The 20,007-nt window shown below is 37.4% G+C and overlaps 1 protein-coding gene across 2 annotated transcripts in view; it reads right to left on the bottom strand.

The window, feature by feature from the left end:
* LOC139934601 (WD repeat-containing protein 89-like) overlaps positions 1–20,007 on the bottom strand; it is a 74,500-nt gene that overhangs the window by 31,719 nt on the left and 22,774 nt on the right. For both annotated transcript variants that reach the window (XM_071928889.1, XM_071928890.1), the window contains exons 5-7: positions 19,895–19,979; positions 11,965–12,014; positions 3,643–3,745 (exon numbers count right to left, since the gene is read on the bottom strand). In XM_071928889.1, coding sequence (XP_071784990.1) covers positions 3,643–3,745; positions 11,965–12,014; positions 19,895–19,979 — 238 coding nt within the window. The remainder of the gene's footprint in view (positions 1–3,642; positions 3,746–11,964; positions 12,015–19,894; positions 19,980–20,007) is intronic.

Genomic DNA, 20,007 nt, shown 5'->3' with positions numbered 1-20,007 from the left:
TGTATCCCCCACCTGCGGGCGGGACATGATTGATTGAACAAATTAAACCATGTCAAACTTCACTGAAAAGAGACATACACAGACCTTTTGAACAACACAAAGCCTAGTTTGTCACTCTGATTTTGACGACACATAATAATCGCAACAAATAATTTGCATCAGTTGAAATGTGCTCAACTCCTGCTGAAACATTCTCAACGAAAACGCGGCTGTGGTGATGTCAAAATTTGCCTCGCATTTGCAGGAAGATGAACCTGATATCACTTCAAAGTAAACTTCAAAATAAACTTGAATATAAGCTGTCAAATTCACCAAAAATTACATAAGTGAATTCTGTTGTTATATAGGCAAAACAAATTTCTGAAGTTATAACTATAGGCCATGTTTTCTCAACTTTTTAAGTGTAGCTTCCGTTAATTCTTGTAAAGAAAAACTATTTGCAAGGATATACATGGATACAGCCAGTTGCCATGGGCAACTGAAACAAATCGAGACATAATATGACCCGCAGACGAGTGACATCGTCAGACAATAGAATGGTAATGAAGCAGGCAACATTGCATCCGGAAAATTCTGTGCGGACGATCAAACAAGCAGCCTACACCCCAACCTTCAAGCTATGCATTATACAAGAAATACAACACTATAAAAAGTCGCCCCTAGAAAAGAAATAAATAAAGTAGTAGTCTCGGCTGTTTTTCTACTTTCCGCCAAGGTAGTAGTTAATAAGCAGGACAGTTCTTTTCATCTCACGAATTCCAAAAATCTGCTTTGCGGCAGTAGAATATAAAGGAGACACTGACAGTTCTCTAAAGAACATAATCTACCTGGCAAGTAGATACATGGTGTAACCGAAAACCATTTATATATAAATAAATTCATATTTCAAATCTTGTTTGGTGAGAATTCACAAAGTCATTTCAATCTTTGCCTTGGGACCCAATGCAAAATGAACAATGTAGACAAGTGTCAGGATATTTTGCTTTCTTTCTGTGTGTTTTCTACCCCTCTCTCTCTCTCTCTCTCTCTGTTCATGTATTTCCACTTGACTGCTTATGTTACACTAATAGTTACCTGTTCATGTTTATTGTGTTGTCATTTAGCCCTCGATTGTTGTTTTTGTGACATTATTCACCAAAACAGATGTTTTTTCAGTGTTGAACAAGAAACTCGTTCATAAATGAATTATTTCTTGGAAAATATGTGATAGTTTGCACCTGGGATTTCTACACACCCGTCCAACACCAATGTTGTCTACTTATGTAAAAACAATAAATCGTTTCCAAGTAAAATTTTCAAAAGGGAGAAACATCACAACAAATTTCTGTCTTTAAGATGACAGACTATTCACATCACATCGTCGTGTCTGGAGTCTTACTACAAAAACAAGATACATTTAAGTATGTGTTACTTCTATCACCTTCTGGCGCCCAGTGTTGGGGGATATTTACTCTATAAATAGCATCCCGAGTCTCATAACCCATCCCAAAGAGAATAAGAAATCACATCAGATGTTAACAAGGTTGTTAATGATGATTAAAAGTTACCTGCCCAACGAGAGGGCAAGTACTCAGTGGAGAGTGCTGGGGATAGTTACTCTGTAACAAGCAGCCAGAGTCTCAGACCCCTATCCCAAACGTAACAAGAAATCTTATCAGACCGTTAGCGAGAGTTGTTAATGATGATTAAAAGTTATATGCCCAACGAGGGGGCAAGCACCCAATGGAGAGTGCTAGGGATATTTATTCTTTAAATAGAATCCCGAGTCTCGGAACCCATCCCAAACAGAATACTAAATCACATCGGACATCAACAAGGTTGTTATATTGATAATTTAAAAAGTTAGGAAACTGGCACCCAGTGGAGAGTGTTTGGGACATTTGCTCTATAAATAGCATACTCATGCTCTGAACCCATCCCAAACATAATAACAAATCACATCAGGGGCCAATTTCATAGAGCTGCTTAAGCAAAAAAGTTTCTTACGCACGAAAATAGCTCGCTTATTTTACACATTTTACTGGCCAAAATGTTATGCCATATACATTGCTTGTGACTGGTATTTAGCTGTTGTTTACTTAGCATAACAATTGGGTGGAGTCTTGGCCGGTAATCTGATTTCACTAAGCAAGGATTTTTCTGCTTATGCAAAATTTTGTGCTTAAGCAGCTCTGTTAAATTGGGCCCTGACCATTAATAAGGTTGTTAATGATGATTAAAAAGAAAGAAAGGAATTCCGGTTAAAAACGGTGAAAACCACACCGCTGATGCTTCCATCCTAACAGGGGTCTAAGCTATATATAAGCCCCAAGGTGCTGCTAATGACGGGCCAAGGTGCTGCTAATGACGGGCCGTGCTAATGGCGGGCTTGAATGTGTCGTCATTAGGTCTCCAGCAAAACACCGACGACTACTTGACAAACAGAACTTGACTTCCACCATCGAGCAGCGAGGTCTCTCCACACGATGCTGCGCTGCATGTCAATTAAGGGGGTATTCTAATTGCAGCCCAAGGAATGATTGCGCAGTGTATCTAATCCAATGCCATCAAAAGTCTTCAGCTGAAGTCATGTATTATTTGAGCAAGAATAAAACTCTCTCTCAAAAAAACTATGTTACTTCGGAGAGAGCCGTTTCTCACAATGTTTTATATCATCAACAGTTCTTCATTGCTCGTTGTTACCAAGTATGTTTTTTATGCTACCAATTATTTTGAGTAATAACCAACAGTGTCCATCGCTTTGAAGACAAGGCATTAGCGTCTTAACAAGACATCCGACTGACTGACTGGAAATAAACATCCTTGCACCCCACAAACAAATAAAAATAACACAAACACAAATAAAACCAAAACAAAACAGTTTGAAGCAAAGTATTTTTAAATGTAATACATGAACGGAAAGAAAAGTTCAAACATTAATCGAAACTAAATACAAAGAGTATTTTTAACTGCTTCAGGTACAGATATCACGCCATTGACATTACAGTGTCGGGCACACTGAATCAAAATCCTAAAAAATTGAATATTTTCACCTTCAATTGCCTAAAGATAATTTGTACAGCACCAATTAAAGTGCTTTAAGGGCAGTGGACACTTTTGGTAATTACTCAAAATAATTGTTTGCATAAAAATGTACTTGGTAATGAGCAATGGAGAGCTGTTGATAGTATAAAACATTGTGAGAAACGACTCCCTTTTTGAAGTAAGGTAGTTTTTGAGAAAGAGGTTATTTCTCACTCAAAATATTAAAAGACTTTAGACCTGAAGCCTTTTTTTTTTTGAAAGCACACAAGAGTGTTTTTCTTTCATTATTCGCTTGCAATTACGATGACCAATATAGTCCCAATTTTCACAGGTTTGTTATTATATGCATATTTGGGATACACCCAGTGAGAATACTGGGCCCAATTTCATAGAGCTGCTAAGCACAAAAATTTCTTCCTTGGTTAAAACAGGATTACCAACCAAAATTTGTTGCATATTGCTTTTTACTGGTTTTCAGCTGTTGTTTGCTTATATCCTGAAAATCACATGAAATTTGATGGAAATTCTGTTTCTATCAAGCCTAAATTTCATGCTCAGCAAATTTGTGTGCTTAGCAGCTCTATTCAGTGCCTTAAGTATGATACAATAAGAACTCACCAGAATATTAAGTAAGCATCGTCACCCTGGGCTTGAGTCCCAGCACATAGAATCGAATCGTTGCAACTGACGTCAAAACTTGTAAACATGTTACCTTCAATACCTAGATTGAAAAACACAAGAGAAAAATATATTACTTTCTATATTTGTTGCACTTTTAACATGCCCTCACTCTTTTATATTTGTGTTATTGCTGTTACACAAGTGAACATCTAAAACATTTTTATTACCTTCAAGTTAAAACACAAGTGAACATCTAAAACATTTTTATTACCCTCAAGTTAAAAGAAATGTAACTAATAAAGCATACTGACATGTTTCTCAATCTTAAAATACTAGTTATATATTAAGCCACCTGCCATTTTAACCTTTATTATATTCTTTACCTCTTCATTCATGATCTTGGAAACAGCTTGAGCCAATTTGTTTCCATAAGATTGTCAGACTCAGTTATTCTAACTGAGGAAAGGTAATAAGTATTGTATGTACGGGCAGTCGAGTCAAGCCACGAGGCTCTTTCGTTCATTTTCAGTCATTGGACATTTATTTTGGTTTGGTTACAAGTCTTTTCCCCCCATTACTATAACTGAAGTCTTTAGAGAATCATAAAGAAAAGGTTGAGCCAAGTTCAACTCAAGTCAATACTTTTATTCAGAATATGAGAAAAAAGATTAGCTATTGCAAACTGCTTACCGACCAAAAGGACCTACTATGGTATAACTGCAAACAATAGGTAATGCCCTGACATTTCAAACCTAGCCATTAACTATTTCTTTGCATTTTTAATTCAGAATCTCTGAGAGGTAAGGAGTATTTCATTTACATGTCTACAATAGTTTATATTTGTATATATTTGTATGGAAACAAATGTTATGAATAATTTTTGTATATTTGCTTAATACTAGTCTTTATTCTCTTGGGTTTTTTGGTTGCTTTATCCCTAGCGCTTTGCATCCTTTGGAAAAGGCGCTTTATAATTTTGGTTATTATTATTGATTGATTGTTTAAAGCTCCAAAACAGGACAGTGAACAAAAAGAAAAAAGAAAAAAAAAAGGACTTCAGACAATATCAATATTTTAGACAGTTCAGTAAAACAAACAGAGGACATTGGCCGGAATAAAACACCTCAGATCACATCCTCGCATTCCCACCCTAACCAACGTCGTGATTGGAGACACAAAACACTTATAACATAAGCAGAACATTTGAATAACAAAACACCTGAATTATTCATCCCCACTGTGTGCAATGTCAGATCTTAATTAAGATTCCATTTATCAGCATCACACTTAAGCAAGAAGAAGGCTTCACCTCTTAGAAACTCCGCTCTATCACGCTTCTTGCTCTTTCTAATAATACGATGCAGGTACTATCATTCTTACTAAGCACTCTCATTCGTCAGCTACATAGAGTTTATAGAAGGACCGTCGAGTGGCATAAACTTGTAAACAAGTCGTTAAAAATGTCTGTGGTGGTGATAGCTTTCCCGACTCTCTCCGCAATACCCCCACGGTATTCTCGCAAGACTGCAGGGGTCAAATTGCCACTAGCCCGGGACTACCACATTTACAGCCGGACTAATAATTGTTTCCAGTTTCATAACCCGGAGGGCTAGTGGGAGAATAATGCAGTAAGTCAACATCACAAACAATAATGACCCGTGCTGATGGTATTGTAAAATGAAACACTTTTGGTGACCAATATTTGTGCCGACGAATTGTGTTTTTCATGGCAACCAAAATCTCATCAGGGCTACTAAAAGTTCTGCGGTCGATTTCACAAAGAGTTATGACTCGTCTTATCTCGAGTTACTTAGGAATAATCCTAAGATCTGCATGCTACAGTGCAGAGCTAGGACTCGTCCTACAAGTCCTAAGATTAGTTTTAAGTTAGGAAGAGTTTTGTGAAATCGATAGCTGGGTCACTAGCCCTGCTGACTACCATGAAAGTACACTGTGACTGCTGGCGTCCATGAGACTACCACTCTTGTGCTGTGCAGTCTCATATGGAGTAGTAGTTGGTAGACAGCAGCTTCGAGCGAGAGCAGTGATCTCGCGAGAGCAGTATTCGTTCGCGGAGACCTGAATCATTAAAGGCAGTGGACACTATTGGTAATTGTCAAAGACTAGCCTTCACAGTTGGTCTCTCTCAACATATGCATAAAATAACAAACCTGTGAAAATTTGGCTCAATCGGTCATCGAAGTTGGGAGATAATAATGAAAGAAAAACAACCCTTGCAACACGAAGTTGTGTGCGTTTAGATGGTTGATTTCGAGACCTCATGTTCTAAACTTGAGGTCTCGAAATCAAATTCGTGGAAAACTACTTCTTTCTCGAAAACTATGGCACTTCAGAGGGTGCCATTTCTCACAATGTTTTATACCATCATCCTCTCCCCATTACTCGTCACCAAGAAAGGTTTTATGCCAATAAATATTTTGAGTACTTACCAACAGTGTCCACTGCCTTTAAGCCACTATCCCACGACTAGACTATCACCGAACAACAAATAAACGACTTGTCGACAAGTCTAATAAGAGTGGCATATCCAGGCTGCTGAGGTGAATGTCTTATACAAGGATAGGGGAATGTACTCAAAAGTGCTGTCAGGTACACAAACTAATCCCTTGGGAAATCTCCTCTTCTTGAAACAACTTGTCCGAAGAACAAAGACACAATCCAAGCTTTCTGTTTTTTGATGTTTCCGGTGAATCATAATTGGAATTAGATCACCCCATGACAGGCTGCTAGGATCATTCATACAAATTTGGAATACAATTATTTTGAAATAAGGAATGCTTTTGTTCATGAAACTGAAAGAATTTTGTGCATTAAATTCTGTTGGCTATTTTTGGTTTATTAATATTTAATAATTTTTCTCGTTTCATGTATATATTTTGGAATATATATAATATATTTCAGCAGGTTGCAACTTCATAAATAACGTGTTTTTTTCTCTTCTTTCTTGGCTCAAACTTATTTGCAATGTTTGAATGTTATAGTAAGCAATGAAACATTTCCGTTGAAATTGGATTAACCACCTCAATATTAAGGACCCTTTTGTTTGATCTAAGCTTGTTAAGGAAAGACAAGACATCTTTGATAACAAAAGTAGTGATTTAAGCTTGGCATGGTGTGAAAATAAGAAATTACTATATAAATAAATAGTATATTTGAGGGTACATCCATGATTTAAAGACAGTGTACACTATTGGTAATTGTCAAAGAGCAGTCCTCTCACTTGGTGTATCTCAACATATGCATAAAATAACAAACCTGTGAAAATTTGAGCTCGATCGGTCATCAAAGTTGCGAGATAACTATGAAAGAAAAAACACCCTTGTCACACGAAGTTGTGTGCTTTCAGATGCTTGATTTTGAGACCTCAAGTTCTGAACTTGAGGTCTCGAAATCAAATTCGTGGAAAATTACTTCTTTCTCCAAAACTACATTAGGTCACTTCAGAGGGAGCTGTTTCTCACAATGTTTTATACCATCAACCTCTCCCCATTACTCGTTACCAAGTAAGGTTTTATGCCAATAATTATTTTGAGTAATTACCAATAGTGTCCACTGCCTTTAAATCTCTTTCGTGGGAAGAGGCGTTGTGAGGCCAACACTAAGGAGATTTACTACATGGCATTACCTGCAAGTTTACTATTTATTTATTTTTTAGATACTTCTTGGTTGATAAAAGATTAAAGGAACACATTGCCTTGGATCGGTCGAGTTGGTCTATAAAAAGCATTTGTAACCGTTTGTTATGAAATGCATATGGTTGGAAAGATGTTTTAAAAGTAGAATACGATGATCCACACAAACATGCCTCGAAATTGCGCGGTTTTCCTTTTACCTCGTCGACTAATGCGGTCAGCCATTTATGGGAGTCAAATTGTTGACTCCCATAAATGGCCGACCGTGTTAGTTCGCAAAGTAAAAGGAAAACCACGCAATTTCGAGGCATCTTCCCAATAATATGCATTTTACAACAAATGGGTACAAATGCTGTTTATAGACCAAACTTGTCCAATCCAAGGCAACGTGTTCCTTTAATATGAGCAAAATAATGATATTATACATTCTGAGAAATTCTTCTTAACAATAACAAAAAACCAACAGCTTGATCTAGTCTGCACAATGGAAAATATATAAGATTAAAAAAAAAAAAAAAAAAAATATCCTGATTATAAAATCTGTGCCAGCACTTTGAAATGTCTGCCGTTTTAATAAAAGTAACCATGGCAATGGAAAACAGCCTTTCTACTGATGACAATAGAGGTAAATCATGATTGACTCATACATCTTTTAATCTAGTTTACTATGGTACAGATACGACAGTATTCACAACTCACGATGTGGACTGCTGAGGTTTGGTTGGGAAAGTTAAAGGCACTGGACACTATCGGTACTTTCTCAAAATAATTTTTAAGCATAAAAACCTACTTCGTAGCGAGCAATGGAGAACTGTTGATAATATAAAACATTGTTAGAAACAGCTCGCTCTGAAGTAATGTTGTATTTGAGGAAGAAGTAGTTTCTCACTAAAATATTTGAATTGAATTCGAGCATCTGAAAGCACACAACTTGTGCGACAAGGAAGCTTTTTCTTCCATTATTCTCTTGCAACTTCGATGACCAATTGAGTTCAAATTTTTACAGTTTTATTATTTTATGCTCATGTTGAGATACACCAAGTGAGAATACTGGTCTTTGACAATTACGGAAGGTGTCCACTGCCTTTAAGGAAGCAGGCAGCAACCAATCACAATCTGCTGTCGAGTCTCAAATGTCAGACCAGTAATCAATCAGACGGAGGCAGTTAATGAGTTGGACGGAAGGCTCCCTCTGGCAGAACACAACAAAACAGACGCTGACGGGTCACGATGCGTACAGACCCATTACACATTCAACTCTAACCAAGCAGAAGTTATTCCTCGTTCTAAAAGACTCTGTCGTAAATACGATATCGATCGGTAAAGAACTTCCATTTTTACAGCTCTGTCATTAACATTTAGTTTTTGGTTTGAAAGGTGATCATTCCTAGAAGAAATATTAAAATTCAAGTAATTTTGGGTTTGAACAAAAGGAAATTGACTAGAGCAGGATTCAGCACCAATAATTTCCACATTAATTTATTGGAGCTCTACCAACTGAGCTATCCAGCCCTATGTTGGCAGTCTCCCTATTTTGTAATTTTTTTGTTTCAGGGGTGCCAGTCGCAAGCCGTATAACCAGTGCTGTGCCCAGGGATCAAGGCAAAGTTTGGCAACTTTCTTATGAACAAGTCAAATGCAAATTCCCTTTAAAACTTAAATATTTATGAAAAATATACACACCTCCTTGTTGTAATAACTATGGTTATAGGCATAAACATATTTAAAGGTAATTATTGTCTTGAGTTCTATTTGGTGGAATTTTTCTTTCAATTTTTAGGAATTTTTTTGTTTCGGTCTTCATGTATTAGAAAAAAAAGCCCTCACTACTGACCATGATGTTTTTGCATAATAACCGACTGCATCAATTTTAAACATGGTGGCAATTCCTAAACATGTTCCTGTTTGAATAAAAGATGCTCAGTGATGCTCAAAGCATGGCAAACTACTCAAAGTCAAACTACTAAGCTTTGCATAGTGTAAAGGCCATGTCTCATAAGGCAATCTATAGGCAACCAGTTCCAGGCAAAGAATTCATTCACATTTCCGTTTTCCCATTATTTTCCTGGGGATATTGAGCTAGAGCTAAAGGAATGTTTTTTGACGTGCTGACGACTTGTTCCTTAAAAGCATTCAGTGCAGTTGGTTGCCTCCAAGTTGCCAGAAAAAAACTGCCCTTTATGAAATTGCCTTTGCGCGCTTAGTAAGTAAGCACTGAGTAGGTATAGCGTAGAAATCATGTGAATTAAATCAATTGAAGAAACAGTGTTAGATCCGGGAAAGAAGGGTTCATAATGTTCAAAAGACTGCTGCAAGATTGATTCTAAATAAACGCAAATATGATCAGTCCATCAGTCCTCATCTAACCAACCTACAATTGGCTTCCTACAGTATGTTTAAAAGAATGTTCTTCAAAGTTATAATCCTGCCGTCGATTTCACAAAACTCTTCCTAACTTAAGACTAATCTTAGGACTTAGGACGAGTCCCAACACTGCACTGTAGCATGCAGACCTTAAGATTAATCCTAAGTTAGGACGAGTTACACATCCTAACTCGAGATAAGACGATTCCTAACTCTTTGTGGAATTTACCCCTGATGTATAAAGTGTACCATAAACAAGCTTTCAAATTAAGATCTCAACAATCTTCATTCGTGTACCTCCTACTCTCTTTTCGATGTGCCAAGAACCTGCTTTTCAACTTTTGCAGAGAGATCATTCTCCCTATATGGCCCCAAAATGTGGAATTAAGCTTCCTGTACAAATTAGAAATGCCAGCTCAAATACATCATTCAAAGCGATCTTTAAAGCTCACCTGTTCCAGCAGGCTTACCAACCATTCAACTGTGCCTCAGCGCCTTAGAACAAACTTTTGATTTTGGCGCTCTACTAATGACGTTTGATTGATTGATTGATTGATTGATTGATTGATTGATTGATTGATTGATTGATTAGTTCTATGAGGAACCAGCCTAAGATTTCAACCCCAGTTCTTCTCCGGTCCAACACTTCTTCCACAAGTGATTCCGTTGTCATAGTTGTAAAACCAAGTCAGTTGTTTTTCACGAAAAAAACCTCATTCTCTGAGTCACTTTCTGAGTCAGTAAAAATGATGCAAAGTGACAAACAACCGTTTTAACCACAGCTCCTAATTCATTGCCACTAAGACTTAATCCTATCATTTACTCGTTAAAAGTCCCTCATCATCAGAAGAAAAAAAACGCAGTACGCATTGCGCACTTGCAGAAGGTAATGTCACTGCACAAGGCATTTTTTCACCACAAAATCAATCCCAGTCACAGCTCTTGTGGAAAAGTATTGAGCCGATTTTTTTCTTTTCAGAACACGTAGAGAGTAATGCAATTTGTTTCTGCTTTGGCTGATGGAGTTGAAGGTTTCAGGGTTGCATCTTACAGAAGACTGGCGACCAAACTAAGTACGTGAGTTGATTAACATGATTCTATGGCTTGGGACCAGTGGGGTGATAATGTGTGCACATTTTGTGTTTGTCAATCAGTGAGGCCTGTTAAATCAGTGACTATGGGGAGAACATATCCTGTCAATTTGAGTTAGTTTTACCGCGTACAGAATTTGGGTCACTTTCTAGATTTTTCTTTCTTCTGACTTCTTCATTTCTTGAACCAAAAGGAGTTGATTAACATGATGCTATGGCTTGGTACCAGTTGGGTGACAATGTGTGCACATTTTGTGTTTGTCAATCGGTGAGGCCTGTTAAATCAGTGACTATGGGGAGAACATATCCTGTCAATTTGAGTTAGTATTTACCGCGTACAGAATTTGAGCCACTTGAAAAGATTTGTCATTCTTCTGACTTCTTTACTTCTTGAACCAAAAGAAGTTGAATAACGTGATTTTATATGGCATGGTACTCGTAAGGTGATGATAAGTGCACATTTTGTGTTTGTCAATCGGTGAGGCCTGTTAAACCAGTGACTATAGGGAGAAAAAATCCTATCAATTTGAGTTAGTTTTACTGTGTAAAGGATTTGGGCCACTTCAAATATATTTTTCTTCTTTCAGGCCGATGCATTCTTTATTTCTTGACCCAAGAGGAAATTTTTGAAGAAAAAAAAAGTGAAAAAAAAACCAAACCATAAGTACATCTTCAGCTGTGATTGTGTTAATCTGCTTTACACACAGTGTTAATTTGAAGGTTTTCACCTTTTTATTTTACAGACAAATTAAATTACTTTCCACAAAAGTCACTAGGTAAGTGAATTTGTACAAACGACATTACGATGTAACACCTTAAATTCATTAGATGTCAATAAAATGAAGCACATTACGTGGCATATATAGCTCTCTTTTATAGTCAGTCCAGCTCCTTTGTCATCAGCCGTTTGCTTTATCCCTGCTAGTTTATGTACATATTTCTCTCATAGCGACTCAGTCTGTCTGTTTTTGTAAATGTTTCCTCCTTACCCTTTTGTCTCGTCTCCTTGTTTGTAGTTTGTCTGTCTTGGCTGGCTTCTACAAACCTTGGCTAAGTAGTCCGATAGCCTTATACTCTCTTTATTTCTGTTTACATAGATTAACTATTTTCCTTCCATCCTCCGTGCTTATTATTTTGCTTATAAATGTTGAAATTGAAATTGAATACCAGGCATTACTCCTTGACACTATAACCTAGAGTCAACAACCTACCTGTGTACACCTGTGAAGCTCTTGTTCTTTTAGTTCTCATATCCCAGCATCTGAAAAAAAATCAATAGGAAACCATGGCAACGGTAAACATACAAAGCTCAAATGTGTTTAGATCAAAATGACCAATATGAACCCAATATGAACCCAATACTGCAATGTTCATTTCTAACTAACAACAACCACTTGCGTCAAACTGTTACCCTACCTACTACACTAGGGATCATGTTACGTCTTACATGTAGGCGCACATGTTAACAGAGTTTAAGTTTACACGTTTCATACGCATTGATTGGAACTCTCACAGAAGACGCACGCAGGAGCACTTTAACCCCCCCCCCCCCCCCCCTAGCATCTGAACAACAAAAACACCCATCACTCATTGGGGAACGAAGGCAACAACAACACATCCTCCAATTTGCGGGCCCCTAATTTAATTTTTCCAGTAGGGTGAAAATCAGGCCTGTTTGCTTCGTTTTTTGAAAGGGCAAGGGCACCAAGGCATTTTCCCCTCTGTAAAGAGCGCCCTATGAGGCTATTTTTAAATTTCTACTGGATCATTTCAAGGGCATCAAGGCAATGACCAGGGGCAGGCCTGATACTTCAAGGAGGTACTGAAGGAGATTGCCTCCATGCCCCCTGGTCATTGCCTTGGTGCCCTTGAAATGCTCCAGTAGAAATGTACAATTTCCTAATAGGGTGCCCTTTACCAAGGAGTAAATGCCCTGATGCCCTTGCCCTTTCATCAAATAAAACAAACATCGCCTTCATTGCCTGCATGAAGTAACAGCCCTGTAAAAACGTTCCCAATCCCTCTTCCCGATCCCCAAATAGCCATGACTCACACAGTATCGATCTTCTTAATAGATGCAGCAACACATGGCATTCCTTCACACCAGGGAGGTATCCAATGCTATACAAATTTATTCACAGTAAGTGAGCACTCACTCGTAAAGTACTTATTCTCAAGATCTTTCCATAATCCATTCCCAACTTCTCAGGAAACGTCTAACATCCGTTCGTTTGTTGAGGTAGCCAAACGACTACTGCTAGATTTTTGAAACTTTGAAAAGTTGAGCTTCAGAGAGTATTCTCAAAATTTCATAGAGCTGCTAATTGTTAGCACAAGAATGATTTTTGAAAACTCATTAATAATAATAATAGAAGAGTATTTATAAAGCGCCTTATGCCAGGCCTCAAGCCACTAAATAAAAACAATATTTTAAAAAGCAACATTAAATATAGAAACGGCAGTTTAAAAACCACAAGAAAGATAAAAAATTAAAACTAAACAAAACCACCAGGAGCAAAACATACTTAAACTAAAAACTGAATAGAAAATAATAAACCAAAAAAATACAAAAAAAAATACGCCACAAACCTAAGCATTTAACATACATAATAATACTAAAATATTTTAATACAACTAAAAGATGACGAGAAGAGCTAAAATCAATACAACGGTGAGGCAAATTTTTTTTACCATGTAAACGGATTAACGGGACTCTCCAGATCAAGATTTTGGCCATGACATGAATCCCTACTCACTGTGAATGAAGATGTATGTAGTATAATTCACCTGTTGGAAGTTTCAGCTTCACCGGTCTACAAGTTTTTAGGAATATTTAAAATCGCAGAGCAATGTTTTCAGGAGAGTCGCGTAAACTGTTGTACATGCTAAAATAATTTTCGTCGATGAGACGAAAATTATATTTGCGGAAGTGTTTTACTCATTTCTCAAAAACTTATAACACCTCAGCAAGAAATATTTTAAGGGAAGCTTTCCATCATTATCTTTAAACAGTGTATGTTTAATGTAAATCTGTGTACGCTTGTGTTCCTTTAACTAGAATGTTACAGGTAGTTTTTTTTCTTTTTCTTTTCCAATTTACTCTTGGACAAAAGTGTGGGAAGATACTGTGAGAGAAAGTTACTAGCCACAATTGCATTAAATCATTTCACAGATACACCCCAAACACTGCTACCTCGTGCATGCACATGAACACATTCCATAACAAATGCTCTTAAAAAGTTATACATGAATTTTAAATGTCAAAACCATGAAGGACAAGCTACAAGGACTAAAACCACATCTGTGTTTGATTATTTGAAGTGTTACACTAATGATACACGCGTATGCGTTCTCTACTTTCAAATTAGACACACCATAACACATGCCAGTAAACGGTGTTAAAGGCACCGGACATTATTGGTAATTACTCTTTAGCACAAAAACTTACTTGGTAGCAAGCAGTTGAGAGCTTTTGATAGTATTAAACATTGTGAGAAACGGCTCCCTCTGAACTAACCATAGTTTTTGAGAAAGAGGTAATTTCTCACTAAAATATTTAAATCTAAATCACGAGTTCAGGCTTGAAGCCTTTTATTCAGGCACCTGAAAGCAAACAAATTTGTGCAAAAAGGGTGTTTTTTCTTTCATTATTCTCTTGCAACTTCAATGACCCATTGAGCCCAAATTTTCACAGGCTTGTTATCATTATGCATAAGTTAAGATACACCAAGTGAGAATACTTGTCTTTGAAAATTACCAAACAAGTCCAATGCCTTTTTGAAGAAGATAGACATGAATTTTAAATGTCGATGTCATATCCGTGAAGGACATGGTACAAGAATAGAAACCACATCTGTGTTTGATTACTGGATGTGTTACTAATGTTAAACTTGTATGTAGTCCTCTACATTCAAATTAGACACACAATAACACATGCCAGTAAATGGCGATAACCACGCTAACACTCTACAGTCAATTAACATTATAACATGTGGTTTATCTCTGCATCCAAGGGAATTAAAAATGATACCCCAAGTATTAAATAGTCATCATGCATTATGGAAAACCATCTGCCCAGCGTGTACACTTAAAGGCACTGGACACTATTAGTAATCACTCAAAATAATTGTCAGCATAAAAACTTACTTGGTAACGAGCTATGAATAGCTGTTGATAGTATAAAACATTGTGAGAAACAGCTCCCTCTGAGTAATTTCTCACCAAAATATTTGAATTGAATTCAAGACCTCCGCTGAGGTCTCAAATTCAAGCATCTGAAACAACACAACTTGTGAGACAAGGGTGTTTTTTCTTCTTCCATTATTTGCTTGCATCTTCGACGACCAATTGAGTTCAAATTTTCACAGGTTCGTTATTTTATGCATGTTGAGATACACCAAGTGAGAAGACTGGTCTTTGACAATTACCAAAGGTGTCCAGTGTCTTTAAGGGCAGTGGACACTATTGGTAATTACCCAAAATATTTATTAGCATAAAACCTTTCTTGGGAACGAGTAATGGGGAGAGGTTGATGGTATAAAACATTGTGAGAAACGGCTCCCTCTGAAGTGCCATAGTTTTCGAGAAAGAAGTAATTTTCCACGAATTTGATTTCGAGACCTCAGATTTAGAACTTGAGGTCTCGAAATCAACCATCTAAACGCACACAACTACGTGTGACAAGGGTGTTTTTTTCTTTCATTATTATCTCGCAAGTTCGATGACCGATTGAGCTCAAATTTTCACAGGTTTGTTATTTTATGTATATGTTGAGATACACCAACTGTGAAGGCTAGTCTGTGACAATTACCAATAGTGTCCAGTGCCTTTAAAGAGATGGAGCAAATCCTATGCGCATCCTAGCATGAGGCTCTTGTGTATATTGACTTGCAATGATGCATGTAATGTGAGGCTGCTATACCAAACCGCCATATACTGCTTATCCTATGTAACATGAAGCTGCAGCCGGTAGACTTTGCTGCTGACCATGTCTCTACAAAGACTGGTTTGCATTGAAGGGAATAAAAGGCCAAAGTGGATTCTTTTTAATCAAGGAGGACTTTCTTTTTTCTTTTTCTGAACTAGAAGTAATCATGAAAGTCATATTAAAGGCAACTTCAGGCCTGTATGCTTCATTTTTGAAAGGGGAAAGGGCACCAACGCAATTTCTCCTTAGTTAAAGGATTCGGGTACTTTTTCAAAATGTCCACAGATTTACATTAAACTTACAGGGTTTGAAGATAATGATAGTGGGAAGCTTCCCTTCAAACATTACTAACTAAGGTTGTGTAGTTTTCGAGAAATGAGTAAAACAAGTCACAAAATAATTTTGGTCTCATGAGACCAAAATTATTTCAGCATGTAAAATCCCCTTATTATACCAAAACTATAGCATAACTGGTTAATACGTTTTTACATGCTAAAACTCAGACAAAAATTATTACTTTTACTCATTTCTCAAAAACTACAGCACCTCAGTATGTAAAATTTCAAGGGACGCTTTCTACTATCATTATCTTCAAACTGTGTAAGTTTAATGTAAATCTGTGGACATTGTCTTTTTTGTTAGGAAAAAGTACGTAGACCCTTTAAAGGAACACGTTGCCTTGGATCGGACGAGTTGGTCTATTAAAAGCGTTTGAAACCGTTTGTTATGAAATGCATATGGTTAGAAAGATGTTTTAAAAGTAGAATATAATGATCCACACAAGTTTCACTCGAAATTGCACGGTTTTCCTTTTACGTCGCGAACTATCACGGTCGGCCATTTATGGGAGTCAAAATTTTGACTCCCTTAAATGGCCGACTGTGTTAGTCGACAGGGTAAAAAGAAAACTGTGCAATTTCGAGGCATATTTGTGTAGATCATTGTATTCTACTTTTACAATATCTTTCTAACCATATACATTTGACAACAAACGGTTACAGAACGATTTTCAAAGACCAACTCGACAGATCAAAGGCAACGCGTTCCTTTAAGGCAACGAAGGCGATTGCCTAGCCATGCCCGCTGGTCATTGTTTTGTGGCCCTTGAAATGCTCGAGTAGAAATTTACAATTTCCTCATAGGGTGCCCTTTACCAAGGAGAATATGCTTCGGTGCCCTTGCCCTTTCAAAAAGGAAGCATACAGACCTCGTATGCCCAGGGCCCAATTTCATAAAGCCTGTAAGCACAAAAATTTGCTTAGCATGAAATTTCTTCCTTGATAAAAACAAGATTACCAACCAAATTTTAATTTGTTGCATATTGCTTGTTTACTGGCATTCAGCTGTTGTTTGCTCATCCTGAAAATCATGTGGAAACTGTGAAGGCTAGTCTTTGATAATTACCAATAGTGTCCACTGCCTTTAACATGTGTCAGCAGAGTACTAATAATTTCAAGCTTAAAGGCCTAAAACAATAAAACTAAAACAATAACGATCACGATGCCAAGAGACCGCATTCTATTGGTTGAATTGCTCTACAGAGAATATGCATACGCTCATTCAACCAATAGATCGTGTTCTCTTTGCGTCGTGATCATTATCATTTTTGTTATCGCTGCAGTGTGACTCGTCCTTTAGACTGAAATTAATTCTTGAAATGAAAAGAAGACGTCTATGGTGTTGACGAACTACTACTTTTTAACAGCAGATGTCCCCAGCCTGTCTGACTACAGAGGTCTAATGGATAACTCAACAAGATAAATGAGTCTTATTGTAATGTAGCAATCCATACCTCAAGAAGAACTCACTACTGAGGGTGGGGGGGGGGGTCATGAACAAAATTGGCTCATAAATACATGTAGCAGCTGTCTACAGGCATAATATTTGGTCTTTGAAAAAAGAAAGTAGGAATATTTTATCCAGTATAAGGGCTGACCTACATGTACAGAAAGGGTAGGGTACTTTTCAGGCCTTATTGTTTACAAAGTTTCATTTTTTTTTTTAAAGGGCAAAACAAATCGGAAAACAGACTAAAGAATACAATAGATGTTATTTTTGCGTCAGGATAAAAAATATTAATCATGGTTTTTACCCATACACCGATGTGTGTTAGCACTGTATACTCAGTACTTTCCCCGAGTCCTGTGAACAAATATCACAGGCATGTTACTCGGGTGGGATTCGAACCCATGACCCGTGCAATTTTAGAGCCGTGTCTTACCAACTACATGTAGACTGCCGAGGTTGCCCGGTAGCTAGAGGCAGTTCGAATCCTTTGTTTTGGCAACGATATAATAGATGTTAATTTGCATCGGGGATAAAGAAGAAGAATATTCCGCCTATTGGATGCAGACTAGACAAGTTAATTCAAAGACTTTCTTCAAACCAGAAAGAAAAACTCTCATGATACAATAATAATAAAAAAGAGAGGTTTAATTAATATGTAAAATATTAATTAATTCAAAACTATTTCTCAGCACGGTTTTCCTTTTACCTCGTCGACTAACATGGTGTTAGTTCGTGCAGTAAAAGGAAAACCGCGCAATTTCGAAGGAAATTTGTGTGGATCATTGTATTCTACTTTTAAAACATCTTCTATGCAAACAGTTACAAAATGCTTTTTATAGACCAACTGTCCGATCCAATGCAACGTGTTCCTTTAAATAAAATCAATCGGAAATTATTCTCCTTCTGTAATCGAAGGCTCCACCATCATCTTGCATTCTAAACACCTCGCAAGGTGACGCAGTCATTTCTAACGGCGTTAGGATCTTGTCAACCCTAAAGGCAGCCCTAAAGAAATCGATGGATAAAAACTCCAGGGTTCATCTCCTGAGAGTGATCGTAAAGGCCAGGCCAGGGAAGGAGTGTCAGACGGGATGCACTGTTCCGCTCCCTCGCCGGTATTCTCACCATTGGAAAAGGTCACTTCAACGTTGTGTTTTTATTTCGAGCTTTTAGGGGAAATTGAATGCGGCATGCTTGTGCTTGAAGGTTTCGCAAATGACATCCAAAAGGATAAATTCTCGAGATTTGCGTAGACTGCCATGGATTAATCAATATGATGAGTTTATAACACTAACACTACGTAAATCATGATAGATCTTGCCTTAAAGTAAAGTGTGCTATTCTCTGAACATGAATTTTACATGAAATGTAGAAAAGAATAAGGCAAAGTTGCAGACAAGTTTAAAATCTTCTTTAAAACTTCTTTGTTTGTCAACTCAAACTCACTTGGCCAGTTACGGGAACAGGGTCTTTGCCAACATAGCACAAAGACTCTAGAATTCACTTCCCGAGGACCTCAGACAAATGCACAACATCACTCTCTTTCAGCAGAAACTTAAAGGCAGTGGACACTATTAGTAATTGTCAAAGACTAGCCTTCACAGTTGGTGTATCTCAACATATGCATAAAATAACTAACCTGTGAAAATTTGAGCTCAATCGGTCATCAAAGTTGCGAGATAATAATGAAAGAAGAAAACACCCTTGTCACACGAATTGTGTGCGTTTAGATGGTTGATTTCGAGACCTCAAGTTCTAAATCTGAGGTCTCGAAATCAAATTCGTGGAAAATTACTTCTTTCTCGAAAACTATGGCACTTCAGAGGGAGCCGTTTCTCGTAATGTTTTATACCATCAACCTCTCCCCATTACTGGTCACCAAGAAAGGTTTTATGCTAATAATTATTTTGAGTAATTACCAATAGTGTCCACTGCCTTTAAAAACAATTTGACAACACCTTTACTTTACTTCTACTACAGTAACCTTAAAAATGGTAAATAGAAAAGTGCGCCTTACAAATGCTGTGAGTTTAATTTCTACAACATTATATACGGTTGTATGGCTTCTGACTGGCACCCCCGAACAAAGATATTGACAAAACAGGGACACCGCCAATATAGGGCTAGATAGCTCAGTTGGTAGAGCGCCGGCACGTTAATCCGGAGGTCGTTGGTTCGAATCCCACTCTAGTCAATTCTTTGTTCAACCCCAAAAATCCTTTATATGCTCTTTAACAAGAAGGGTAATGTAAAAATGGGAATAAAAAAGTGGTGACTCGATCTGGAACGATCATTTTAAACCTTGCACTGTCGTGCGATGACCCTGCTAGTTTTAAACGAACAAAAAATACCTTGTACCACTCTTACATTCCCTTATTATTTCCTGATTTCAATAAACGGAAAGACATGAAACTCTTTCAACCTACCTGACTGTTCCATCCTTGGACGATGTGAATAAGAGGTTGGGATTACGTTTTCCAAACCTTGCTCCGGACAGAGTGTCACTGTGACCTACAAACGAGAAGAACAAAATCGTGAT

The sequence above is a fragment of the Asterias amurensis genome, chromosome 3 (genome assembly GCF_032118995.1).
Source record: "Asterias amurensis chromosome 3, ASM3211899v1".
In the NCBI taxonomy this organism is placed as follows: domain Eukaryota; kingdom Metazoa; phylum Echinodermata; class Asteroidea; order Forcipulatida; family Asteriidae; genus Asterias; species Asterias amurensis.
The sequence above is the reverse complement of the archived record's forward strand: the minus strand, read 5'-3'. Positions and strand labels throughout refer to the sequence as shown.